At 46.6% G+C, this 27,720-nt stretch overlaps 1 protein-coding gene, 1 long non-coding RNA gene and 1 pseudogene across 2 annotated transcripts; 1 reads left to right on the forward strand and 2 right to left on the reverse strand.

Moving 5' to 3' along the window:
• Window positions 1–58: 58 nt before the first annotated feature.
• LOC126946731 (uncharacterized) lies at window positions 59–1,838 on the reverse strand. The gene is made up of 2 exons (XR_007722741.1): window positions 1,621–1,838; window positions 59–570 (listed from the first exon to the last, which is right to left on the reverse strand). It is a non-coding gene; the product is annotated as an uncharacterized LOC126946731 (long non-coding RNA).
• Window positions 1,839–14,537: 12,699 nt separating this feature from the next.
• LOC126945721 (platelet-activating factor acetylhydrolase IB subunit alpha2-like) lies at window positions 14,538–15,363 on the forward strand (annotated as a pseudogene).
• A 358-nt stretch (window positions 15,364–15,721) lies between these two features.
• On the reverse strand, window positions 15,722–16,247 carry LOC126946730 (40S ribosomal protein S20-like). The gene has a single exon (XM_050777388.1). The coding sequence runs from the start codon at window positions 16,130–16,132 to the stop codon at window positions 15,773–15,775; it is 360 nt and encodes a 119-aa protein (XP_050633345.1). The 5' UTR covers window positions 16,133–16,247; the 3' UTR covers window positions 15,722–15,772.
• Between the last annotated feature and the right edge of the window lie 11,473 nt (window positions 16,248–27,720).

The following is a 27,720-nucleotide window of genomic DNA, read 5'->3' on the forward strand; positions in this document are numbered from 1 at the left end:
GATTCCAGAGTGGCAGGCGGGGATGGGGGCAGCGGGCACGCACCAGAGCCAATTTTCCTTTTCTTTCTTTTCTTTTCTTTTCTTTCTTCCTTTTCTCTTTCTTTCTTTCTTTCTTTTCTTTCTTTTTTTAAATTACCAATTTTCTAAGTCCGCCATCCTCTTCCTGCAACTCCTCCTTTGACCCTTTAGTGTCGGCCGAAGTTCTAGCTTATTGGGATGTCAGGCCTGTGAATGCCATCCGGGCGGCGTGCGCCCCTTCCACTAACCCGAGGACCTCGTTCCCTGGAGGCGAGGCCTCGAGGCTCACGTTCAGACTCACTTGGCACTTTTCAAAGCCGATATTGGGCTCCCAGGACACCGCCTTGACCTCACTGGCGTTCAGTTGCGGTCCTCTCTAGGCCGGAGGGGCGTCGAGGGGCCAGGGTGACCGCCCCAAGCAAACATCTGCCGTCTGGGAGTTCGCTTTTCTCTTGTGGCCCAAGGCATTGCGCTGTCTGTCTTCACCCTGAGCCCGACTGTGGCTCTCTTGTTTGTAGCGTCCCCCAGCCGTTCTCCTCTCCGTTTTAAACTCTGGAATGGGAAAAAGCCTCCTTACAGACAAAGCTCTGCCATAGGCGTGCGGCCTTCCCTAGAGCATTTACTGGGTGGGAAGGGACAGGCGAGTATCAGCAGCGAGGAGGGGCGACTGGGGACGAGTCTGGGGGCCTCCTCTTTCTCCCTGGACTCTCTTCCCTCTTCCCCCCACAAATTCATATCTGTTAGGCAGTCACCCTGAGGCTGTTCACCTTCCAATCGCACCTAGGGAGCAGAACCCTCGGGGATGCCTGACCTCTCCAGGGTGGAAGGAACCCAAATTCTGCTGCGGCCAAATCTAAGCGTCTAAAATTCTGAATTCTCATGACCTGGCTCCCTTGAGAAAAGGTGAGAGAGTGAAACTTAGGCATAGCACCCTTCTTCCCAAACAGTTTCCAGCGCCGAGAACCAAAATCCAACTCCGACTGAAGTTGGGTCGAGCCTGGGCCAGGGGCCAGCACGGACGCCTTCCCTTCCTGGGTGCAGGTTCCTAGGGATTTCCAGGGGCCCCGACGCTGGCAGAGTTGGGGCGAGAGTGGTGGGTGAGAGAGGGGCCAGGGAGGGGGAATCCACGCCGGGTTTTCCTCTCTCAACCCCCTCCAATGTGTCAAAGAGAAAAGCATTTTACAAAGGATTATACTTGAATCACTTACAGTCAGTATTTAAAAATACAAGGATGCATAACTGGGATTTTTTTTTTCAGCCATAAACATCTGCATAACTCTTGGATGCTGGTGGGTGGGTAGCAGACAGATCGGGCTGCCTTGGCAGGAGCCTTCAAGACAAAACTGGGGGGAGGGGATGAAGGGTTGGGAACAGGCACATGAATAATGCGAATACTAATACTGATACTACTACTACTATTCAAGACAGGACAAAAAGAATTTCTCCGTCCCTCTCTGTCTCTCTCTTTGGCTTTTAGCTTAATTCTCGTCCGTTTTTCCTACACTTGGAAGATGGGGCGGGCTGTGGTGCGGAGCGGAGGAGAACCCGAGCCATCGCTGACATTTGATTTTCCTTTAAGCCCTCTCTGCGATTCCAAGTCACCTGGGATCTTTCCTTGCCTTTCCCGCATTCTTCCTTTTCCATCCCCACCAAGAGTTCGGCGTTTTTACACCGTCCGGTTCAGCTTTAAACTAATATTTTGCGCTCTGATTTCCTCCCACCCTCCCTCCCCCGGCCCGGAAGGTGCATTCCCGGCGCGCGGGTCTCATCGCAGCCAAGAGGAGTAAAGAAGCTTCGGTTTCCTCCTAGCCTCCAGCCGCGGACCCTCGCGGGCGTCCCTGCGGCTTGGTGGCTGGGGGAGACAGAGGCACTTTTCCCTCCCCGGCGGGCCCCGCGTTGGAAATCTACAAGACCCGGCTGCCGGGTGGCTCTGTGACTTCAGAGTCGGCTCCGCACACGCAGGGAGTGGGCTGAAAATGAGTCCAAGAAAGATCATGTTAAACAAAAAGACAAATGCACAAATCATTTCTGAGAGCCCAACGGAGTTTCAACTCTCTGGGTGGAAGACTTCTTCGCCTCCATCCCCCTCCTTCCCCTTGTGCAGCTGTTCTTCTTTTAAAAGAAGTCGGACTTTCTGCTGGGGTGTATTCTAATTTTAATCATCCACTGTAAAAGGGGAGGTTAACAAAGAATTTCTGATTCTGACTTAATGATCCCTGGAATTAGATCTAATTCTATTAATGGGATATAAAGTGTTTTCAGGGGAGACCTGTGAGAAAACACTAGTTTTATTTGTTCTTTTATTTATTTTTGTTATTTTCTAATCAATCTTCCCAAGTGAGTATGCTATTGGGAAACACGTTCACCTCGGGGAGAAGGGCCTGACCTAGCTCACTCTACACACAGTAGCCCTGAGACCGCCTTTGTCACAATTCAATACCCAACTTCAAAAATCTACAATTAACTTTTGCTATTTCTAAGAGATTAAATTTTTAAAATTACAGAAAACTTTTCTAAGGTGCTGGGTGGGGAGACATAAGACTATGTGGTGGTCTTCACAATGTCTCATTAGGATATGGGTTATATATATATATATAATATGTTATTCTATATATCATTTTAGAAAAATAAAATGATGTCTCTAATATCTAGGAAGAGTGTAACTGATGTGTTGAGTAGGCAGACTTTTAAGAATTGGGCTATAGGATTATGTATGAAAGAACTTACAGTTTAGCCCAATTTAATTTTACTTTGCCAGGAAAATGACACTTCACTTCCTTTTTTTTTTTTTTGCCTCACTTTTACTCACTAATCAAAAGTAATTTCATTTTAGTGATAATATCATTCTTGTTTGTACTTTGTTATTCACAAGTCCAGGCTCTTCTAATCTTTGGGGTCTGTAGCTGTTGGTTTGCTTTTCCTGGACTGCTTGGAAAATGATGGTTTGCAGTTCATCTGCTTTTAAAATCAATCACTAAATAAAAATGACAATAATGGCTGGAAGTGATGGTCACATGTGTTTAGAACTGTTGTTTATGGTGAAAAATGGGGCTTGTTCCCAGAACTGGAAATAATAATTTGCCTTGAAGAGGAGAGTGGAAGAAGAAACCCCTTTCTTTTCTGAGAGCTAATTCTACATTGTAGTTTTAAAATTATATTTGCAAGAAATGTGGAATAAGGGGGGTGGCAGTTAGATGTCATTATCCAGAAGAAAAAAAATGTTTGGAAGAGAGTTAACCTCACATACTTTTCACTTGAGATGTTTTAATTTATTGTGCAATATACACATAGATAAATCAAGCTGTGATGGGCTTCCAGTTGCACCGGACAGCTCAGGTCCCCTTAAATTACGGTCAGCCTCTTCAAAACATATATTTAAACAATAGAAATAAACTTCATTGGAATCTAGCAACCAATTTGGAAGCCATTGGAAGAGAAGACAATAAGACCTGATTACACGCAAGGATTCTCTGTGATGTGATATCCCCTTTGCCAAGTCATTTTGCCGTTTTATTTATTTAATTTCTTTTTTTTTTTTAAACAAACTTTCATTCATTTATGGTCTTCCGCAACCTGCTAATTTAACACTGGAGCGCGTTATTGCAGTGTTAGGAGGAGAGAAAGAGAGAGAGAAAACAACAATACTGCAATGATCCAAATGATACAGTAGAATTATAGCAATTATAGTTCTACTTGTGGAAGAAAACCTTGCTGAGATCAGGCAAACAAACTGAAGCCTTGTGAGGATAACAAGCGTCGGGATTGACAGCCGGTGCTGGGAAGAGCCGGAGGGCACAAACAGAAATATTTGCTTCCCCCCAACCCCCCTTAACTTCAACCAGTCAAGGTTAACCTCCTCAAACGCTGCTTTCAGAGTCTTATCCCCTTTAGGGTATGCATTTTATGCACAAATCGAGGTGTCTCCTCCTGGAAGTCTGGTAATAGGAGGAAATGTAACATAATCCGCTTGCCTAGAACTTCTCCCTCGCCTTCTCGGCCTCCTGCGTGCTCTCCACTTCCTACCCTGCCTCAGTTCTCCCCACGGCTGTTGGGATATGTCTGTGGACGGTGTATATTTGTTGATGTATTTGCAAAGAAACAGCCCGTGGAAAGGTCCAAAGGGACTGATAGAACTTGGATTTCCTGGGAAGACTCTGTCGCGTTTGCTAATCCTTCCCTCTTCGCCGTGTCCTCCGCCTAAGCCTTGGGTTCCACAGTTAGGGCTTGGCTGGGAGAGGTTTGTTGGGAAGCAGCTTTTTGGAAGCCTCCCGAGGACCACGGCCGAGCCCTCAAGGTATGGATGCGTGAGTGTGATGGCTATGTTAGGACAACTCCCCTTATTTACAAACTTCCTCACTTTCTGTTGCCCGTCAGTAGCCGGGGGAGGGGGTGGGGGAGAAAGAATTAGAGAGGAAAGAGAACCCCTCACCGCCACCACCATCAGCCATCCAGGCGGCAGCCGAGGCTTTTTCAAGCTTTGCTCCAAGCACAAAGCTGGACGAGATGGTCGCAGCCTCCTGTCTGCTCTCAGAAGAGGGGGCGTGTGTCCCCTCCCACGGGCGAGAAGCAGGTGGTTGGGCTCTGAGCTCTCACGGAGTTCCTCGGCGGGAGCTCTCCATCTTCTGCCGCCGCACCCATCCCTCCAGGTTTCCAGACCCGAGAGACAGGGAAACTTTACTGAGCCCTGTAATCACCACCATCTGCTTTCTCCTCTCCTCCGCCGGACGGCAGGACCCCGCCTACGGCCAGGGTCGAGGCGTCCCCGGTGCAGCGTTGACTCAGTAGCTGCTGCTCCGGGCGACCCTGGACGGGGTGGAGGTTGGGGGCGGGTGGGCACAGATTGGAGTTAGAGTAAGATGCAGCGGGCGACCCAACGCTTGTGTCAGTTCCCAGGCCGCGCGGACCCGAGCTGGGCTGTCGGCGTCCGCACCCCTAGCCTCCCCACCCCAGCCCCCTTTTCGGGCTCGGCTCAGAGCCACGGCCAGAGCGCGCCCCCTAGCGGGGGCTCCGAGTGGGCCGGGCTCTCCTGCTGCAACCTCTGGGGACTGAAGTTGGCAGATCCCAGTGATCCGGCAGGAATGAATGGGGGAAAAAAACAAAAGCCTTGGAAACATTTCCAAGTGTTCAATAAAAGACCCATCTGTACCTTTCTTCTCCAGCGCGTTCGTGGTTAATGTCCCCCCATGCGCGCGAGAAGGGAGATAATTGCTGGGTGGATTCTTGCCGGCGAACCTCGGGAAACGCTGGACTGAGAAGTGAAATAATTGGGGGTGGGGCCAAGGCAAGCGTGCCGAGGATGCGACACCAGCCGGGAAGTCTGAATCCTCAGTCTCTGGGGTGTTCATGGAGGCCTGGCGGCCTGCGCCCTCAGATTCCTCAGTCCCCGGTGGTGGTGGTGGTGGTGGTGGTGGTGGTGGTGGTGGTGGTGGCGGAGTATCGTCCGAAGGCAGCTACTCTGAGATTTCTCTGATTTGACATCGGCCTCTGTGGTACCTTCATATCACTCAAGGTCCCCTCCCATCTTCTGATTTGAGAATACCCCACTCTGTGATTCTAAGTTCCCTGAGCTCAGATTTTGGGGCTCCCATCTTCTGAAGCTTGGATTCTTCACTTTTTGACTAGATGATTCCCTACCTCCTCTCTCTGGGATTTCTCCATCTTCTGACTTGATGGCCTCCTGGGTCACCACCCTGCTCCAGCTCCCCCCAGGTATCCTCCTCTCCCCCTCCTTTCACTTCTCCTGCAACATTTAAATCTGGAAATCCTCAAATCCCAGCTTCCACTACTTCCGCTACTCATACATTATCTACTCCCTCTTGGTCTAGCCAGAAATTGAGAAAAGAGAAATGCAGGGTTCTTGTCCAACCCTCTTTCACTTGTTCAACCTGGAAATAATTGAATTTCCTTGAAGCCCTTACAACCTCTGGTTTAAAAAAAGTTAAAGACGAAGCTTTTACAAACGTAAAAAATTCCCAGTTCAAATCGATCCATAACTTACTTCTTTTGCACCGTGTGTGTTAATCTGAACTCATCAATCAGAAAAACAGAAATCGTGCTTCTAAAGACTTGCAGGATTTTAAAGTTATACCAAGGCCACCAAAACACTTACTAGGTAGGGCCTAGAAAGGAAGGATCAAAAATAGTAGTGACAACAGTTCCCAGAGTCCCTCATTTTGCGATATGTCTTGCTAATTGGGAAGTTCAACACGAGGCTTTCCCTGCCATACAAGGTTGATATTTCAGAGCGGGAGGAGCAGATGGAAGGGGTCCTGTGGGAAGGGAGGTGTGGGTGTCCCTGTGTTTAATTAAGAGTTGTATTGTATGGAAGGGAGGAGGAAAGATGCCGGGCTGCACTGCGCTCTGTTCCCTTCATCGCAAAATAACCTGCAAGTGGAAAGAAAGGAAGGAAGGAAGGAAGGAAGGAAGCAAGGAAGGAAGGAAGGAAGGAAGAAAGAAAGAGGAAGGAAGGAAGGAAGGAAAGAAAAGAAAGAAAGAGAGAGAGAGAGAGAAAGAAAGAAAGAAAGAAAGAAAGAAAGAAAGAAAGAAAGAAAGAAAGAAAGAAAGAAAGAAAGAAAGAGCGAGCTACTAAGATGGAGCCGGCTCTGGAATAGATACCATTAGAACCACAGTGTTTCTGGAATAAAGATATCTAATTTCCTGCCGCAAATCACTTCCCCGATCAGAAAACACAAACAGCTGAACAGAAGGGGTAAAAAATAGAGGAGGAGGACGAGGACGAGGACGAGCAAGAAAGGCCCCGGAATAAAAATAACTGCGCAAAAGGGCTTACATTCAACGCTCTGACAGGCGACTCCTCCAAACCTGGGCCAGTTCTACCCTCCTCCCAACGACCCCCACTCTGCTCCCGACTTTCCAGCCCACCCGGGATCTCTTTCGAGACACCCAGCATCTCTGAGGGAAGGGGGACGGTTCCCAGACTGAGACTGGGACAGCGACGGTGGCGGAGAACTGGAGCACTCACGGCCTATAGGGGCCTCGTGGGGCCGCTGAGGCCGGGCCTGTCCGGCACCGACGGCGTCACCTCCCCTTCTAACCGGGCACCCCGGGCAGGGCGCTCCTCAGGGCACGGCTTGCCCGAGGCGGCCTCGGTTTCCCCGTCTGGAAGGAGGTGCAGGAGCCCAGGGGCAGGGGAGCTCCGGGCGCCCTGCTGGGGCCGCGCTACTTAGGGGCGTTGCGGCTGCGGCCCCGACGCCCCTTGTCAAATCGCCTCCTGGGTCTCGGGGACCCGGTGAGCAAAGCCAAGACCCGACCCCCGGTGGCCCCAATGGCGCGGGTGAATGAGGACGCTGGACTTATGGGCGCCCGCGAGAGGGCGCGGGCCGGGAGGGCCTGGGAGGAGAGGCGCCGGGCTCCGCGTGGGGCTCGGGACCGAGGGGTCCCCATGACGCACAGACTCGATCGCCCCTCAAAAATGACCGTGGTAGCAGGTGCAGGCCGAGAGTGGAGGCAGAAGGAGTGGGAGGAGGAGAGCAAATACATCTACTCAGATGCTAATGCACAGAAAGTGAGCCTTAGCTGTTTTTCTTTGGAGATTAAATGAAATCTCAAACGGATTTGTTTTTGAGTAGGAAATTGTAGATTTCTCACAATCGCATGAAATTTTGTGTTGCATGCCTCTAATCAACATCACATTCTTTGCCCCCACTTTAGGTTTTGCAGGTCTTAGTACAGCTCCTGGTACCCGGGAACATCTTTCCCGAACCAGAAAATTGCACTGTGGCTGTGGGAGTGTAGTAGGTACTTTTATTTGGGCAAATGGCACTTGATGTTTCATCCTCATGAGGTGGGCGCTGATTGATCTTTTCCCCTGCCCCCATCCCTTATTTATCCTGGCCCCATTCTTTTCCCTCAATTCTCCCATTACTGCTGTTGGGGCCATTTCATTGTTCATTACTCCTACGGTTTAAGGCTTGCAAAGGACTAAAAAGAAATTAAAAGCAATGTATTTTGCTTAGAGAATCCCAGAAAGGCTGGAAAGAAAGGCGATTGAAACCCACGGTTCAAGTGAAATTTAGACATAGGAGTGATTTTTACGTATTTCTTTTCATGGATAATAGAGAGTTGGCGTTATCTGTCACTGTACGTTCTACCTAATAAATAGCTGCAAGACTATAATCTAACAGGTGTAAAATTTCCCTTTTCTGACAAATGAAGAGACCACCAACAGTACAAATAGAAAATGCTGTTGTTGACAATCTTTCACACTGTAGAGCCGATTCTAAGCTAGCTTGCTTTCTCTCTTTCTTTTCTTTTCCTTTTCTTTCTTTCTTTCTTCCTTCCTTCCTTCCTTCCTTCCTCCTTCCTTCCTTCCTTCCTTCCTTCCTTCCTTTCTTTTTTTCTTTCTTTCTTTCTTTCTTTCTTTCTTTCTTTCTTTCTTTCTTTCTCTCTCTCTCTCTCTCTCTCTGCTTCCTTCCTTCCTTCCTTCCTTCCTTCCTTCCTTCCTTCCTTCCTTCCTCCCTCATGCAGGCCTGGCTTTTGGGGTATGGTGGTGTGTACCCCACACAGAGAACTGTAAACAAAGATAGGCTGATTTAATTTCTGCGCCCCCCCCCACACCCCACAAAAATATTGAGGAGGGATATTTTGCTCTCTGCCAACTGAAAAAGGGACTGATCATCAGAGAAAATGCCTGTCCTTTCTTTCACTCATTCTCTTGATCTCCTCCAAAAATATGGCCTATTTAGTTATTAGGAATCATAGATTGGGAAAAGAAAAAGAACAGAGAGGGCTGTTCCAAGTTCCATTCCCTGGGAGGTCCCACTTCCATCTGGCATATGTTGAGTCCTGTTTTCCTCTCAAAGGGGGCCTTGTTTATGGAGATTTTCTCTGCATTCATTTGTTCCCAGCCATCTCTTCAACAGCTATCCCCCCACCTTCCAGGATCCCGTTGGTCAGGCTTGGTTCCCACTGCATGGAAAGCAAAAATATCTCACCCAGAAATGTCTTGTCAAAGACAGAGAGGGAAACCCGCCCAGGCAATGCTGCCCTTGCATGTCATCATGGACCAATTTCTTACCTGCTTCTCCTCACCTTCTTTCGCTCTTCTTCAGCTTCTGGGTTGAAGCATTTTGATGTTATTTATATTAAGGAAATGACATTAGAGTAACCTTTTTATTGCATTACACTAAAGGGAGATTGAACTATAACTTTGAAAATTGTGACATTCCAATGAGAGCTATATTAAATTGCTTAAAAACATTTCGAAGGCATCATTGGTATTGTCTGTAGTGGTAAGTGAAACAAAGGATTTCACAGCATGTCGGGCTTATTACAAACTATGCTCACATTTAAGTCTTTAAGCTATTAAATAGAAGAGAGGAGAAAGGGGATGGTGAAATAGTATCAGAGTGGGATGGAAGAGAGAGACAGAAGATGCCTTAGAGAAGACAATCCTGAGAATAGAAGGTGGCACAGATTGAGCGCTTACTCTTTGCCAGTACTTAAAATGTGTTTCCTGGCCAGGTGTGGTGGCTCATGCCTGTAATCCCAGCACTTTGGGAGGCCGAGGTGGGTGGATCACTTGAGGTCAGGAGTTTGAGACCAGCCTGGTCAACATGGTGAAACCTTGTGTCTCTACTAAAAATACAAAAAAATTAGCTGGGCATTGTGGCACGCACCTATAATCCCAGCTACTCAGGAGGCTGAGGTGAGAGAATTGCTTGAACCCAGGAGGCGGAGGTTGCAGTGAGCCGAGATCGCGCCACTGTACTCCAGGCTGGGTGATACAGCAAGAATCTGTCTCAAAAAAAAAAAAAAAAAAAAAAAAGTTTCCTTCATATAAAGAACACCAAAATGCTAGACTGCAGTTCTAAGTGCTTTTCACATGGATCAACTTATTAGAATCCCTCTTTTACAGATGAGAAAATCAAGGCACAGAGAGGGTGTCCAACTCAGCCTGATTTTCCCAGGATTTGCCTGGTTTTCCAACTGAAAGTCCTGTATCCTGGGAAATTCCTCAATCCCAGGCAAACTGCGATGGTTGCTCACCTGAGGCACAGGGAGAAGCAGTTTGCCCAAGGTCTCAGAGGTGGAGCCAGCATGGGAATGAGCTAGGCAGTCTGACCCTGGAATCTACTGCTCTTATCCTCTGTAAATCTCACCCATTTTTACAGAATGAGTAACTTGGGGCATTAGAGAGAGATGAACTGACTTGTCCGCAGTCACACAGCTTGCTAGTAGTGGGTGGACGACTACAATTTGGGACTAACAAAGCACACCTCCTTTCTACTCTCAGCTACCTTCTGAAAGAGGTTTTATAGAAAAGAAAGCAGCTTTAAAAAAAAGATAGAAGTAAGGAGCTAAATAAATAAATATAGCCAAGAAAAAGACATCTACCGTATTGAGAAACATCACGACCTGGCAGTATTAGAATATGTAGCAAAAGGGGGTCACCTATATTGTAAACACAATTTATAATGAAAGACAATTTCAAAATTGCAATAAGTACACAAAGAAAATAATTATATGGCACATGTGGCCATTAGGCAGGGAACATTTTAACTTCCTAAAGCATTTGGTTTATTGTTCTGATTCCATTATTGTTCACTAATGATGGTCATTGTTCCACCTCACGTCATCCTCAAAACTGGCAGCCCCCTGCAGTGGACATTGTTTCCAAACAGCTTCTCTAGGACACTTCGGACAAACCTGCAAGAACTGATTATGTTCTGTGCATGGAGTTGGTAAGCAGGTTGTAGCTGGGCATTGGCCAGGGAAGAAGGCATTCTCACTTGGAACACAGCTCATTGTAAAAATGCAGTTTGACATCAATAAAAATAATCACTATTTGTTGTATTTCTTATAATTATAGGTCATCTCTTGGTGAGGCTCTGCAGTTCGTAAAGTGGCGATTTGGCCTCTGTCATGCTGACGCTGGAGGCAACCAGGCCCCAGAGCCTCTCCTGGCGGGCATCCTGAAAGCCAGAAGCTTAGGCACAACTTCAGGGAAGAAAACATTCTGGAAATGATGAGAAAACTGTGAGGGAGTTGCAACTGTAAACAGCAAATGTGCTAAAGACCAGAGACTTATGCAGAGCTAAAAGAGGGCAGGTGGAGCTGTTCTCAGTTTTTTACATGTGAAGAAAACATTGGGCTGACTCCATTCTGATTCTGCAGAGCTAAAATGTGCCTTCATGACTGTTGTTGTTTTATTTAACACAAGCACCCGGGGCTGCGTGAGGATCAGGGCTTGATGAGCCAAAGGATTCTGAGAAAAAAGGTGAACAGCTGTGGTTCTTGTCAAACACAAACTCTTAATCGTTGCTTAATCATTCCCCCATATTAGACATTTGTGTTATTTTAATTGTTTTGCTATCGCAAATAGCATTGTAATGAAAACCTTTGTGCACCTAACTTATTCTTTTGCACTGTTTCCTTTACATAATTTCCTAAGAGTGGGATTACTGATTAAAGACTATGAACATTTTAGTCTCTTGAAATATTGCCAAAAATGTCTCCAACTGGTTGAACCAATTGACACTACCTTCATATGAATGTACCAATTTTGCTACAATCTTGCCAGCATTATGTATTACAGCTTATGTATTTTGCTACAACTTTGCCAGCATTATGTATTACCCTGCCACCCCCGCCTCAAAATATGGTGATTTAAATAATTCTATACTTGAATCTAGTTCTCCTAACTCTATGCTCAGTATCTTCCCCCTCACTCCAGCATCTCTCTCTCTTGCCCGTCTGAATGACTTGAACTAAGATGACAAGAATACATGAGAAGAAAGGTAATCCTGGTTGGGCACAGTGGCTTATACCTGTAAGGTGGGTGGATCACCTGAGGTCAGGAGTTCGAGACCATCCTGGTTAATATGGTGAAACCCCATCTCTACTAAAAATATAAAAAATTAGCCAGGTGTGGTGGTGGGCGCCTGTGATCCCAGCTACTAGGGAGGCTGAGGCAGGAGAATCACTTGAACTTGGGAGGTGGAGGTTGCAGTGAGCCAAGATCGTGCCACTGCACTCCAGCCTAGGCAATAAGAGCAAAATTCCATCTCAAAATAAATAAATAAATGAATGAATTAATTAATTAATTAAAATAAAGAAGAGGAAAAAAAGGAAAAAAGAAAGAAAGGTAATCCTAAAGCAGTGCACATCTGCCATGTTTGGCAAGATTTGTGAAGACATCTGTAACAGAATGTGCAGTGTGTGAGGGCCTGGGCTCTGGAATCAATGGGACAGGGCTTGGAGCCCATTCATTCTACTTCTGGCTCAGTAGCCATGGGCAATCAAATTAACCTTACTTTCTTCACCTGAAAATTGAAGATGATAAAAGTACCTGTCGTACTGTGCTGCACTATAGATGCTAAATAAAAGTTAGCTTATATTGTGTGACACATGAACACTGAAATGCACATTATTTTACATGCTTTTTGTTGTTGTTGTTGTTGTTGTTGTTGTTGTTGAGACAGAGTCTTGCTCTGTCACCCAGGCTGGAGTGCAGTGGCATGATCTCAGCTCACTGCAACCTCCGCCTCCTGGGCTCAAGTGATTCTCCTACGTCAGCCTCCTGAGAAGCAGGGACTACAGGTGTGCCCCACCACACGCGGCTAATTTTTGTATTTTTAGTAGAGATGGGTTTCCACCATGTTGGCCGGTCTGGTCTTGAACTCCTGATCTCAGGTGATCCGCCCGGCTTGGCCTCCCAAAGTGCTGGGATTACAGGTGTGAGCCACGGCACCTGGCCTTATTTTGCTTACATTTTTGAATACCTGTGAAATTATTTTTATAGAATATTGACTCAGGACTGGAATTGCTCCATTGAAAGGTATGCATGGTAACTATAGATATTGACAAAATGTCCTTTAAAAAGCCTATTTCGGCCGGGCGTGGTGGGTCAAGCCTGTGGTCCCAGCACTTTGGGAGGCCAAGACGGGCGGATCACGAGGTCAGAAGATCAAGACCATCCTGGCTAACACGGTGAAACCCCGTCTCTACTAAAAAAATACAAAAAAGTAGCCAGGCGAGGTGGCGGGCGCCTGTAGTCCCAGCTACGCGGGAGGCTGAGGCAGGAGAATCACTTGAACCCGGGAGGCGGAGCTTGCAGTGAGCTGAGATCCGGCCACTGCACTCCAGCCTGGGCGACAGAGCGAGACTCCGTCTCAAAAAAAAAAAAAAAAAAAAAAAGGCCGGGCGCGGTGGCTCAAGCCTGTAATCCCAGCACTTTGGGAGGCCGAGACGGGCGGATCACGAGGTCAGCAGATCGAGACCATCCTGGCTAACCCAGTGAAACCCCGTCTCTACTAAAAAATACAAAAAACTAGCCGGGTGAGGTGGCGGGCGCCTGTAGTCCCAGCTACTCGGGAGGCTGAGGCAGGAGAATCACTTGAACCCAGGAGGCGGAGCTTGCAGTGAGCCGAGATCCGGCCACTGCACTCCAGCCTGGGCAACAGAGCGAGACTCCGTCTCAAAAAAAAAAAAAAAAAAAAAAAAAAAAGACTATTTCACTTTGTGCTTCGACAACATTGATAGCACTGGCTATTTTCTTTTCTTTTCTTTTCTTTTCTTTTTTTTTTTTTTTTTGAGAAGGAGTCTCGCTCTGTCGCCCAGGCTGGAGTGCAGTGGCGCGATCTCGGCTCACTGCAAGCTCCGCCTCCCGGGTTTACGCCATTCTCCTGCCTCAGCCTCCGGAGTAGCTGGGACTACAGGCACATGCCACCACGCCCGGCTAATTTCTTGTATTTTTTGTAGAGACGGGGTTTTGCCATGTTACCCAGGCTGGTCTCAAACTCCCCAGCTCAAGCGATCTCCCCTCCTCTGCCTCCCAAAGTGTTGGGATTACAGGCATGGGCCACTGCAGCTGGCAAAACTTATTATTTTTATGTGCATTTCTTTCATTATTAATGAGGTCAAGCATTTTTTCATGTGACAATTGGTCAATTGTATTTCCTCTTCTATGACTCATCTGTTCTCAATTGCTTACTAATGTGCAAATTATTTTACCCACGGGCGGTATGTCTTAAAAGTTTGCTAGAGCTTTATAAAAAGCTGGCATGAGAATCACTGTGAGATTACCATTAGTTTTACTCTGATTTCCTTTAGCTTCTAAGCATAATGGCCAGTGTTTATTTTCATGCGTTTTCATGAGTTTATTTCATGAGCTGAAAGACCACATTTCTTGGCCTCCCTTTCAGGAAGGAGTGGCCAATTTAACTAAATTCTGGAGGAGGACACGTTTTGTGTGGTGTTTCCAGGAAGTCATCTTAAAAGAGAGGAGTTTTATAGACCAACGTCCCTCTCTTAGTCTTCTAGATGGTTTGTCTTGAAGGGATGTGAGACAAAGACTGCTAATTGCATCCAAATATCCATCCTTCTGGTGGTGGGTTAAAGAGACTGCAAATTTTGTGTCACTCCCGGCTGCTGCTGGTACTGGGGCCCAAGGAGGGATATGCCCGAGTGGGGCCGCCTGACCAAGGGAGCGACAGACATGACACCCATGGACGCCTCAGCCGCTTGGGGCCCGCATGGACCCCCTCCTTCAGTGTAGAATGAACCAAGGAGACTCAAACCCAGCAGCTATTCCACATGCGGTGGAAGACATTCAAGGAGATGACAGACGGATATCTCAGCACGACAGACTTGTTTTGGACTGTAAAGACAAAGAGCCTGATGTACGATTTGTGGGAGGCTCCATGGTGCAGTTAATGCAGCCATATGAGACATGGCGAGAGCTTTTTTTCCCCACTTCAAGCACTGAATTTTGGAACTGGGGGAGATACAACAAGACATGTTTTGTGGAGATTAAAGAATGGAGAACTGGGGAATATTAAGCCTAAGGTCATTGTTGTCTGGGTGGGAAGAAACAACCATGAAAAGGAAGCAGAAGAGGTAGCAGGTGGTATGGTGGCCATGGTACAACTTATCAACACAAGGCAGCCACAGGCCAAAATCATTGTATTTGATCTGTTACCTCAAGGTGAGAAACCCAACCCTTTGAGGCAAAAGAACGCTAAGGTGAACCAACTCCTCAAGATTTCGCTGCTGAAACTTACCAACGTGCAGCTCCTGGATACTGACAGGGGTTTCGTGCACTCCAACCATGCCATCTCCTGCCACGACATGTTTGATTTTCTGCATTTGACAGGAGGGAGCTACTCAAAGGTCTGCAAACCCCTGCGTGAACTGATCATGCAGTTGTTGGAGGAAACACCCGAGGAGAAACAAACCACTATTGCCCGACTGGCTCCCATCAGTGTCAACAGCATCTCAGTTTCCTCAGATCAGTTCTATCACCCCCGGCGCTCCAGAATCCTTCTCTTTCTTAAGGCACTTTGCATTGCAGAATGTTCCTGGATGTTCACATCTCGTGTTTGAAGGGGAGGAGGGATTTAAACTGGTCCTGTACATAGAAGGTTTGTTTGACAGAGGAGAAAAGTTAGCTAAGGAAGATTGTTGTTTCAATTCATTTGAAACCAGAAGGGGACTTTTTAGTTGTATGTGTAACATGTTCTTTGAATTATCACTATTTTCCTAGGACAACATCAAGCCTAAATACTGAACAATATGAGGATTCTTTTATTGGCCTTTCTTGGATTATGTCATATATAATAATTTTCAGAATCATACCTACTTGGCTTTAAAACATGTTTTTTCCAATTTTTTAAGATTCATAATTTAGTATTTGGTTTTTATGTTGCTTAGATTCATATGCATATTTAATATTTTCTTTCTTTTTCTTTTTTTTTTTTTAACAACTGGTAATCAGTTTATTAAAATAGTTGACTTAAGTATCTGCAATGGTGACTTCCACCTCAACTCCTGGCTCAATACTGATGGAAGTGATCTGCTTAACAATCTCAGAAGGACTGTGCAAGTCAGTGAGTGGCTTGTGGATTCTCATCTGGAAACGATCCCATGTCTTAGAACCTTCACCACAAGGAGTTTTTCTTGTAGTGATTCTCAAAGTCTTGGTAGGCATTCGAACTGGTCCTTTCACTTTCAAGTTCTTTTCCTTCGCGCCTCTGATCAAGTCAGCACACACCTTTTCCAGGGATTTAACGTTGCGGCTCGTTAGGGTGATTCGAATTCGGTGAATCGCCACCTCCGGCTCCACGGGTGTTTTTCCGGTATCCTTAAAAGCCATGGCTGCTGCGCGGCTTTCTGACCGACTTGTTCCTCGGCGAGAGCGAACAGCGGTGAGTCAGGGGCAGGAGCGTGCGAACCAAAGATCCGCAGGTCCTACGACCGCGTCTTCCTCAAAAAGCTTTTTTTTTTTTTTTAAGATGGAGTCTTGCTCTGTCGCCAGGCTGGAGTGAAGTGGCGCTATCTCAGCTCATTGCAACCTCCGCCTCCCAGCTTCAGGGGATTCTCTGCCTCAGCCTCCTGAGTAGCTGGGACTACAGGCACCCACCACCACGCCTGGCTAATTTTTGTATTTTTAGTAGAGGCAGGGTTTCACCATCTTGGTCAGGCTGGTCTCGAACTCCTGACCTCGTGATCCACCCACCTCGGCCTCCCAGAGTGAGCTACCATGCCTGGCTGAATATTTTCTTAACATGCAGCGTCAGGTTGAACATGCTTGTCATTCAAATGTGGAAGATGCTATGGTTACAAGTGAATTTATTCCGCTTTCTTAATCTTTCCCGTGCTTAGCAGTGAAAAACAGGTTTTGCCCCAGTAGGGGAACTCTTTGGAGAATATTATTTTTATGCTTCTGAATATCATGTCTATAATGGACCTGTCCATGCAGCGTTTCCTCCCTTTTCCCCCTCATCCCCTCTTTTTTCTTTTTTTTGGTCCTTGTTGACATCACAAGCTTTTAACACATTTTTGACCTAGGAGCCCTGTTGCTGGAAGTATAGTCTCCAGCCAGCTACTCTTATGACAGTACTGCTATAGAACTCATTCTTGTGTGGTATTCTGTGCTATGGAGTCTGTGTATTGCTATTCATATTCAGAGTTCTGGTTTGTTTTGTTTTTCCCTTAAAACCTGTTACAGTTTTTGTTGTTGTTGTTGTTGTTGTTGAGGGGGGACTCAGAACTGTTTCCATTCCATAGCACCTGACATTATTTCAAGTTTTATAATATCTTAAGGTGTATATTCTATTTTGTTTTATTTATTATTTATTTTTTGAGATAGAGTCTCGCTCTGTTGCCCAGGCTAGAGTGTGGTGGTACGATTTCGGCTCACTGCAACCTCTGCCTCCCGGGAGCAAGCAATTCTCCTCCCTCAGCCTCCCGAGTAGCTGGGATTACAGGCGCCCGCCACCACGCCTAGCTAATTTTTGTATTTTTAGTACAGACAGGGTTTCACCATATTGGCCAGGTTGGTCTCAAACTCCTGAGCTCAGGTGATCTACCTGCCTCAGCCTCCCAAAGTGCTGGCATTACAGGCGTGAACCACCGCGCCTGGCCTGTATATTTTTTTATTGGCTTAGTTTTTAAATTATCATCCAAAAAATTTTCAGCCTTTTTCCATGGGGAAACAAGTGAAGCCACTCCTCAGCATAGACTGCCTTTATCCCGTCATTTTAGTAAAAAAGAACTAGGTTTGTTTCACTTGTAAGGTGTCTCATTAATGTACTTCATCTGAGAATTTGTTTTAAGAGCACTCTTTATAATCCTGATGTTTGAGCTATAAGAACTGCCATTTTTAAAAAAATAATGGGATAATAGGTGGTTTATTCAGTATACCTAATGAATATGTACAAACCGGATCTACAGAAATTTTGAACTGAACCAGGTGGATATTGAAGTAACCCATCAAAATATGCTCTGCAGTGATTCTGCTTAATGTTCTAATTCAGTAACAAATGTTTTATGTTCTACTGGAAAGGCAAATGGCAGTGCTTTTGTGTGTTGGAGGAGGGGTTACTGATTTGTGCTAAGACCCACTTCTGATTGTGAGGGATAGAACTTGAGCTCAATTTTGTCTTTTTCTAAATTTTTTTTTGAGACGGAGTCTGGCTCCGTTGCCCAGGCTGGAGTACAGTGGCGAGATCTCAGCTCACTGCAAGCTCCGCCTCCCTGGTTCACGCCATTCTCCTTCCTCAGCTTTCCGAGTAGCTGGGACTACCCAGCTAATTTTTTTGTATTTTTAGTGGAGATGGGGTTTCACCGTGTTAGCTAGGATGGTCTTGATCTCCTGACCTTGTGATCTGCCTGCCTGGGCCTCCCAAAGTGCTGGGATTACAGGCGTCAGCCACCGCACCCAGCCTGACTTGGGCTCATTTTTTCTTGTGAAGTCTCTTTCTCTATATTTTTTTGTTTTATTCTTTTTTTAAAAATATATTTTTTTGGGCAACAGGGTGAGACTTCATCTCAAAAAAATACTGTTTTGAATGTATCATGTCTTCATTAACAACAGAAAATTCACATGTTGTTTACTAAACTTGTTTATGTATTAAAAATTTCCTTTTTATTTTTAGTAGCCCAGGTTATTGAGTTTTTCATGAGAGATATTTTTTCTGAGCTGAGGTATAGTTGTATAGGAAGAAGAATTAAGCCAGATTTTTGTGTGTGGAAAAACAGTTTTCTTTTTTTTCTTTTCTTTTCTTTCTTTTCTTTCTTTCTTTTTTTTTTTTTTTTTTTTTTTTTTGAGACAAAGTTTCACTCTTGTTGCCCAGGCTGGAGTGCAATGGCACTATCTCAGCTCACTGCAACTTCTGCCTCCCTGGTTCAAGCAATTCTAGTGCCTCAGCCTCCCGAGTAGCTAGGATTACAGGTGCACGCCACCACACCCGGCTAATTTTTGTATTTTTAGTAGAGACGGGGTTTTGCCATGTTGGTCGGGCTGGTCTCGAACTCCTTACCTCAGGTGATCCACCCGCCTCGGCCTCCCAAACTGCTGGGATTACAGGCATGAGCCACCGTGCCTGGCTGGAATGACAGTTTTCTATCCAGGTCTTTTTCTGTTTGTCAGAAGGTGGGAGTACGATCCAAATAAATCCATTAGGTTGCTTCTGCAGCATGTGCTTTTAGCTTCTCTCTTGAACGAGAATCCCATATCCCTGGCCTTCAGCTCCTTTGCTCATGTGTATAAACCTCAGATGTTACTACATTTTATATCTATCAGAGCTATTAAGCAATAGTATTTGAACCACTAGCCGTTTAAATAAAATTCTGCCCCATTACTCACGTGCAGATATTGAGTTCACTTTCTTTTTTTGCCAGATTTCTTTGCGCTACTTTAAGCAAAAATAGTTAATCTATTTTTCTTTTATTGACATCCCAGTTTGCTTCAGTGACAGAACTTACTGCTTAGTCTTTGTACTTTAAAAGAAATCTATAAATTTAATGCACTGTCCAAGTGAAATGTCCTAGTTGTCATTGTGATTAAGGGGCCAACTTTCCAGGCAGCTAGCAGAGATATGATTCTCTTCCTCTCCCAGCACATTTTTATTCCTTCACCCACGCATTCCTGCTACACTAGATGGCAGCCAATGATGGAACTATAAAGATGTCTGTGTTCGTATCTCGAACATGGCAGCTTGAAGATGTACTGCCAAGGGTGACCTAGGGCAGGTTGTCTTCCAGTGCGTGCATTCTAGATTGCCATAGACCGTGCTCTGGCTACTACCCTGGGTCTACTTGGGCTGTCAAGGGCATCTGCCTAAACCAGAATCTTTGGTCCAAAACCTTAACCCAACAAAATAAATCTTGAGTAGCTCATGCCTGGCTCTTAGGAATTTTGTTTCTTTGTTAAAAAAAAGAAAAAAAAAAAAAAGGCGGCCAGGCATGGTGGCTCATGCCTGTAATCCAAGCACTTTGGGTGGCCGAGGCGGGCAGATCACGAGGTCAGGAGTTCGAGACCAGCCTGGCCAACAAGGTGAAACCCCATCACTACTAAAAATACAAAAATTAGCTGGGCGTTGTGGTGGGCAACTGTAATCCCAGCTACTTGGGAGTCTGAGGCAGGAGAATCTCTTGAACCCAGGAGGCGGAGGTTGTAGTAATCTGAGATTGCACCACTGCACTCCAGCCTGGGTGACAGAGCAAGACTCCATCTCGGGGGAAAAAAACCCAAAAAGTCCAACTTACTTTCTTTTTATTTTATTTTTTTAACCTAGTCACTGTTTACAGTTGAATGCTAAAGCCCAAAATATTGTCTGTGCTGTGGTATATGAGCATTGCCAATTTTATATTTATTGCAGTGAAGAAGAAACTAAAAATATATGAAAATGAGGAGCTCATTTTCCAGTGCCATTGGAAAATGTCCAAGCTCCTAAATCTGTGTGGGTTCATATGGGAGAAGTGAGTTGGGGGCCTCTTGAAAGGAGGCTTTTTGGAGAGGGGTCCCCCAGGCTTCTCCTTGGTGTTCCTGCTTGGGGATCACTGCTGCTAGCTGACTGGGCCTCCCCAGTGGAAGTCTGTGATTTTGCTTTGACAAAGTTTCATTGACTAGTAAAACTCATTCTGTTTTAGTGTGTATTTCAAAAGAAATGTAGACATTTTGCTCAAAAAAATTTTGTGTCACTCCCCTCATAGAGAAGCGAAGTTTATTTCTCCTTCCCCTTGAATTTGGACTGGCCCTGTGACTGCTTTGACCGGTAGAGGGTGGTGAAGTGACACTTTGCCTAAGCTTTGAGAAGGCCTGGAAGACACTGCTTTGTGGTTTTGGACGCTCAGTGGGAGAGAGGTCACATGGAGAGAATGTGTGGAGAGGAGAGGCCATGAGATCATAACAAGGAAGAGACAGGTCCAGGCATATCAGTTGACTGCCAACTGCATGAGACCCCAAGTGAGGCCAGCCTAAGAACTGCCCAACTGAGCCCACTCAACCCACAGATTTATGAAAGATAATAATATGGTTATTGCTGTATTAGTTATTCTTGGTTGCTATTATTTTAAGCCACTAAGTTTTAGGGTGGTTCACTAGGCAGCAATAGATAATCAAAACACTCCCTATATCCTTTAGTAAGCAAACCCTGATTTTTATCTGGGCATGTGCAGCTGAAAGATCACATTTTTTGGCCTCCCTTTTGGGAAGGAGTGGCCAATTTAACTAATTCTGGAGAAGGACACGTTTTTTGTGGTGTTTCCAGGAAGTCATCTTAAAAGAGAGGAGGCAGGCCCTTTTCTGCATTCCTCAAATTCGCTGCCTGGAATAGATGTAATGGCTGGAGCCAGGAACCATGAAGACAAGAACCACATCCTAGGGATGGCAGAGTGGCTGGCTGGAAGGTACCTGGATCTCTGATGATCTTAGAGAGCTATCATACTCCAGCCCTGAACCTACTATTTCCACACATATTTTATATGAAAGGGAAATAATCTCTTTTCTGATTGAAGCCATTGTCTTTTTGTTTTGTTTTGTTTTGTTTTCTATTCTTTGTAGCTGAACCTAATCCTCAGAGACATAGGACAAGACCAAATACCATTACGAAGCATGTTGCCTTGCCTTTGCAACAGGGGCTTATGTACAATAATTCATTTGTCTACTTTATGGGAACCCTTCATCTGGATACAATGGTGAACAAAATCAGACATAGCCCCTAAGACATGATTAGCTTACAGTTAGTCGAATCATCACAGAGTAAATGGAAAACTGTAACTGTCACAAGCCTTTGACAGACAAGCTCATGGTGTCAGCATAGCCCATAATATGGCCTTTGCTGAATCAAGGGAGACAGGGTCAGGAAGTGATATTTGAGCTGATGTCTGAAAAGTAGGCTGGAGTTAACTCTGTGATGAGGATAGGGAAGAGCGTTGCAGGTGGAGGTGACAGCACAGCAGCTCTGCGGTAGGAGAGAGCATGGTAAATACAATGGACAGAAAGATGATGTAGCTAGAGTTGGGAGAATGAGGTGAGTTTGGTATGCATGAGGCCAGAGAGGGTTGCAGATGGGAGAATGAGTAGGTTGTTTTTGTGAGTCTGGTCAATGTTTTTAAAGCATTGAAAAACCATTGAGCGTTCTAAGCTGTCAAATGGCAGTGGTCTAAAGGGGAGAAGATAGTAGTGCAGGAGATGGAGAGAAGTCATAAGATTCAAGAGCTATTTCTCACTCATACTTTTGTGCTTGGATTCCTGATTTTGGTTTTTCTTTGTTATTAAGAGGTTGAACTGAACTAACTCCTTAATTTTTGGTGAAACCAGGCATATTTGTTAGGATATAGATTGGACTGTATGCAAGTCAGTGACAACAGTGGTTTAAACAAGTTGGAAGCTTATTTCACTTTCATATAGATGTTGGTGTTTCATACAGATGATATGGTGGCTCTACTCCAAGAAGTCATAGTGATCCCAGGATCTTTCTGTCTCTTTGTTGCTTTTTTGTCCCTAGGGTGTTGCCTTCATCTGCATGACCCGACTTAGTGCATGTCAACATTCCATCCCTGGAACGGGAGAGAAAGGGAGAGGTCACCTCCCTTCTCTTTTTGGGTATGGTTTAGCAGTTGCACGCATTGCTCTTTATCATATCTCAATGAACAGAACTTAGATACATTGTCACATCTAGATGCAAAAAAGGTTTAGAACTGTAGTATTTCTTCTGTACAGGCATGTACCTGGCTAGAACTTTAGAGAGTGACTATTATAGATAATCAGATGGAAATCTACACCTGTGGACCAAATCCAACTATGCCCACTTATTTGTATGGTCTATGGCCGCTTTTGCACTACAAGGGCCCTTGGTTCACCAGCACATGGACAGTTTGGGGGCCAAAAGGATATCTGGTACCCTAATGTGTGGGCTGGTTGGTGGCTGGACAGTTCCCCCAGGTCACCAACACAAGGAACTGACTGTGGGACTGATGGTGGCTGAAAGGGCCCTGGAGAAACAGTGTGAGGGCAAATGATTGTTGATAGAGCTCTAGATTCCACAGCAAGTGGGCAGGCTACTGCCCTGAGTAACCTCACTCCTCCATGACCCCAGTATGTTGTCAGGCTGGTGACTGAAAGGGACCTCTGATCATAATTCCTTGGCAGGCTGGGGGCTGGTAGGACCATTGGAACCTTGGCACGCAAGCTGGCTACTGTCTGGAAGGTCCCTTCCCTGACACTAGAGCACCAGTGCAAGAGACTGACAGTGGCTCTTCATTCCACAGAATGAAGGCAGGCTGATGAATGGAAGGACCTTCAGTTCTTCAGCACATGTGTAGGTAGGGGGCCTGAAGGACAAAGGGAACTGTGACCTGTGGGTGGGCTAGGGACTGGAAGGACCCCATGGCACTAGGGCAAAGCCAGTTGGTGGCTGGAAAGGGCCCCTGGGGCACCAGAACACTGGAAGGATGGTGGCTGAAAGGGCTCTAGACTCAACTGCTTGTGGGCAAGTTGATGACGAATGGCCTCCTGTTCCCTGGCCTGCAGGCAGGCTGGGGGATAAAATGATTCCTAGAACCTTAGTGAGTGGGCAAGTTGGTGACAAGGGCCACTGGGACACGGTCCCAAGGAAAGAATGGTGAAAAAGAGCCTAAAGGGGCTCTTGTTTCCACAACACTCAGGCCACAAGAGGTCAGAAGGGTCTTCAGTTTCCCAGGTGAACACAGGCTGAAGCCTAGAAGGACTGACTGCTACATGGCACCTGGGCAGGCTGGTGGCTGAAAGGGCTCCAAGGACACTAGTTCATGTGCAGGCTGGTGACCCTAAGGGTCTCCAATCCAGTTCCCTAGCTCACAAGCAACTGGGTGATCTGAAGGGCCTTCTTTACACTGGTACTCTAGAAGGACACTGGCCGAATGGGCCCTGGCTTACTACTGCACATGAGCATGCTGAGAAATTGAAGGACTGGCAGAACCCTGTTGTGTGGACAGGCAGGAGGCTGGAAGGAGCCCGGAGCATCATCGTGCAAGATGGTGGCTTAAAGTCCTCACTTTCCCAGCAGGCAAGCAGCCTGTGGCCAGAAGGCAACTCTGCTTTCCATCATGCAAGAGCTGTAAGAAAACAAAAAGGCTCTCATCAATACAGTATGTGGGCAAGAGAACTTCTGGATGGTCCTCTGTTCCCCAACATGCATGGAATCTGGAGGGCCAAAATAACCTGCAGAACTCTCGCTGAGAGTCAGGTTAGGAACCGGAAATCCCTCCAGGATATCAAGGTGTGGGAAACAGTCGCCAAAAGGCATCCGTCTTACACAGTGCCTGGAGACCTGGGGGCGGGTCTTAGAGTTCCTCGGTCCACCATAGGTTGGGGCCCTGAAGGATCCACTGGTGCGTGGATTTCAGGATGGCTGGTGCTCAGAAGGACCTCCAATCCAGTTATCCTGCAGCTGATTAGCTGGTAGTCGGAAGGGTCCTTGATACACCCGCATGAAGAATGGAAAGAAGGATGGTCGCTGAGAGGGCTCTCACTTCCACTGTACACCTACAGCCTGAGACCAGAAGGGTCCTCAGCTCTGTGCTGAGTGAGGCCCATATAGGGGCCCAAAAAGCTCTCATTTCCACAGTAAGCGGCTCACTGACGGCCGTTTTACCCTCTGTTTCCCAGCAAGTAAAGCAAGGCGGGGAGGGGGTTAGTGTGGTATTGAAATGACCCACGGAACCTTAGCAAGTGGCCAGATTTCTGACAGGAAAACCCCTTGGGGGCACCAGAACGTAGGCAGGATGGAGCCCGTTTGGTGGCCAAAAGGCGCTTTCATTTCCAAAGCACACTAGCCGGCTGATGACTGGTTGGTGCTTGGTTCCCCAGTCCCAGTAGGGTTGGGGGCTAAAATGACCCGTGGAACTCTAGTGAGTGGGCATTTTTCTGACCGGAACCCCCTTCCCCGCCCCACCACTGTGAACCAGCGAGGGAGAAGTATGGTGGCCCAAAGGAGTCTCCTGCCCACGGTAAACCTGAGATCTGAGGCCAGCCAGGCCCTCAGCTCCCCACCACGCGAGGCCCATATGGTAGTCAAAAAGGCTCTCATTTCCACAGGGCGTGTCCCCAGTGATGGCTGGCGCTCTCCTTCTCAGCATGCATGTAGGCCAGGGGTCGAAATCCCCAAGGGAACATTCAATGGCGGCCAGGTTTCTGATGGGGAGGTCCCCTGGGACACTAGCATTTAGAAAAAGGGTGGCTGAGAAACGTCTCACTTGCACAGCACACAGGTAGGAAGGACTACAAGGGCCCTCGCCTCTCCACGGTACAAAGGCCATAAGGTGGTCCAAAGTGCTCTTATTTCCACATTAGGTTGAAGACCGATGGCTGGTTGACTCTTTTTTTTTTTTTTTTTTTGGAAACAGAATCTTGCTCTGTCACCCAGGCTAGAGTGCAATGGCACTCTCAGATCACTGCAACCTCTGCCTTCTGGATTCAAGCGGTTCTCCTACCTCAGCCTCCTGAGTAGCTGGGATTACAGGCGTGAGCCACCATGGGGGTGTGCGCCACCATCCCTGGCTAATTTTTGTATTTTTAGTAGAGACGGGATTTCACCTTGTTGGTCAGGCTGGTCTCGAACTTCTGACCTCATGATCCACCCACCTCAGCCTCCCAAAGTGCTGGGATTACAGGCGTGAGCCACTTTGCCCGGCTGGCTGGTTGAGTCTTTGTTCCCCAGCACCCATGCAAGCTGGGGGCCAAAATGACCAGGCAGAACCCTAGTGGGTGGGTTCATGGGACCTTCCGTGAACCAGTGCAGGTGAAGCATAGTGGCCCAATGGGTTCTCATGTCCACAGTGCTCCTGTGGGGGTCCAGAAGAGCCCTTGGCTTCCCACAGTATGAGGCCTGTAAGGTAGCCAAAAGGGTTCTCATTCCCATGGCATTTGGGCAGGCTGATGTCTGGTTGGTCCTCTGTTCTTCGGCGTGTAGCAGTCTGGGGTCCTGTATTACTTAGTTTGGATTGCTATAAAGAAATACCTGAGACTGGATAATTTAGAAAGAAAAGTGGTCAGGCCGGGCGCGGTGGCTCAAGCCTGTAATCCCAGCACTTTGGGAGGCCGAGACGGGCGGATCACGAGGTCAAGAGATCGTGACCATCCTGGCTAACGCGGTGAAACCCGTCTCTACTAAAAAAAATACAAAAAACTAGCCGGGCGAAGTGGCGGGCGCCTGTAGTCCCAGCTACTCGAGAGGCTGAGGCAGGAGAACGGCGCAAACCCGGGAGGTGGAGCTTGCAGTGAGCTGAGATCCTGCCACTGCACTCCAGCCTGGGCGACAGAGCGAGACTCCGTCTCAAAAAAAAAAAAAAAAAAAAAAAAAAAGAAAGAAAGAAAAGTGGTTTAATTGGCTGACGGTTCTGCAGGCGGTACAGGAAGTGTGGTGCTGGCATCTGCTTCTGTAGGCCTCAGGAAGCCTACAATCATGGTGGAAAGTGAATGGGGAGCAGGCAAGAGTGGGAGCAACAGAGTGGGGAGGTGCCACATGCTTTTAAACAACCAGATCTCCCATGAACTCACTCATCACCAAGGGGATGGTGCTAAGCCATTCATGAGGAATCAGCCCTCATGATCCAAACACCTCCCACCAGGCCCCACCTCCAAAACTGGGGATTATATTTCAACATGAGATTTGGAGGGGACAACATCCAAACCCTATCACGGCTGAAATAACCTGGGGACCTCTCGTGGGCAGATAGGCTGGTGACCAGGTTCTTCAAGATGCTGGTAATTTGTCTAATTCATAGGTTTTCAGAAGAAGAGAAGCCAAATCTGGACTTCAGCAGATGGGGAGAACAGCACATGCCCCAGAGATCATGGTCTTTTATCTGGATGCATTGATTAGGTAACACTTATTTTTTCTTTCTTTGGGGAGATGGTCTGTGTCTAGGTTGAAGCATGTAATGCATATTTGATGACCAGAAGGGAGGAATATGGCAAGATTGCAAATGTTTATCAATGTCCTTATTCTCTTTTTTCCTGGGCCCTAGCTTCCCGTGCAGTTGAGTGTGGCCATGTTGACTAAGTTCTGGCCAACAGAAATTTGAGTGAATGTGATGTGAACCATATCCAGGCCTGGCTCATGATAAACATACCATATGCTGTCCTCTCTCTGTGTCTCCGTTAGGTGGAGAGGATTTCATGGACCTAGAGAAGGGCAGACCCACAAGATGGAAGGAACCTTGGCCCTTGAATGACTGTATGGAGTTGAACACATACTCCCCTTTCCTAACCTCACTGAACAAGTGACGTAAATGAGCAATAGACTTTAATTTAGTTAAGATATAGAAAATTCAGGAGGAATCTCCTATAGTAGCTAGTATTGTTGATCTTATTATTATTATTATTATTATTATTATTATTATTATTATTTGAGACAGAGTTTCACTCTTGTTGCCCAGGCTGTTGTGCAATGGCACCGTCTCAGCTCACTGTAACCTCCGCCTCCTGGGTTCAGGCGATTCTCCTGCCTCAGCCTCCTGAGTAGCTGGGATTATAGACGCCTGCCACCACACCTGGCTAATTTTTGTATTTTTAGTAGAGACAGGGTTTTTACCATGTTGGCCAGGCTGTTCTTGAACTCATGACCTCAGGTGATCTGCCTGCCTTGTCTTTCCAAAATGCTGGGATTACAGGCATGACCCACAGTGCCCAGCCTTATTGCTGATCTTAACTAAACAAGTTGGTATCTTGAACCAGCTGAGTTCTCTGAAACCCATTTTAAGTCTTTAAGGTCCTGGTGGTTGGACATGAAGTTTGGATGGTCAATATCCACGCTGCTGAAACTTGGCCACTGGCCTTTGTTGGTGTCTTCAGTTTTGGTGAGTCTCTCCTTTGAATTGTACCTTTTGTGCCCTCAACCCAAAATAAGATCTTGGACCCAGGCTGGCAATGGTCTCAGCAGAGAGCATGTCCAATAGGTATTTTAAAAGCTTTGA

This window comes from Macaca thibetana, chromosome X (assembly GCF_024542745.1).
Source record: "Macaca thibetana thibetana isolate TM-01 chromosome X, ASM2454274v1, whole genome shotgun sequence".
NCBI classification, from domain to species: domain Eukaryota; kingdom Metazoa; phylum Chordata; class Mammalia; order Primates; family Cercopithecidae; genus Macaca; species Macaca thibetana.

What these genes read in the sequence shown, in the direction of transcription:
- LOC126946730 (XM_050777388.1), bottom strand. Translation starts at nt 16,132, where the DNA reads ATGGCTTTTAAGGATACCGGAAAAACACCCGTGGAGCCGGAGGTGGCG.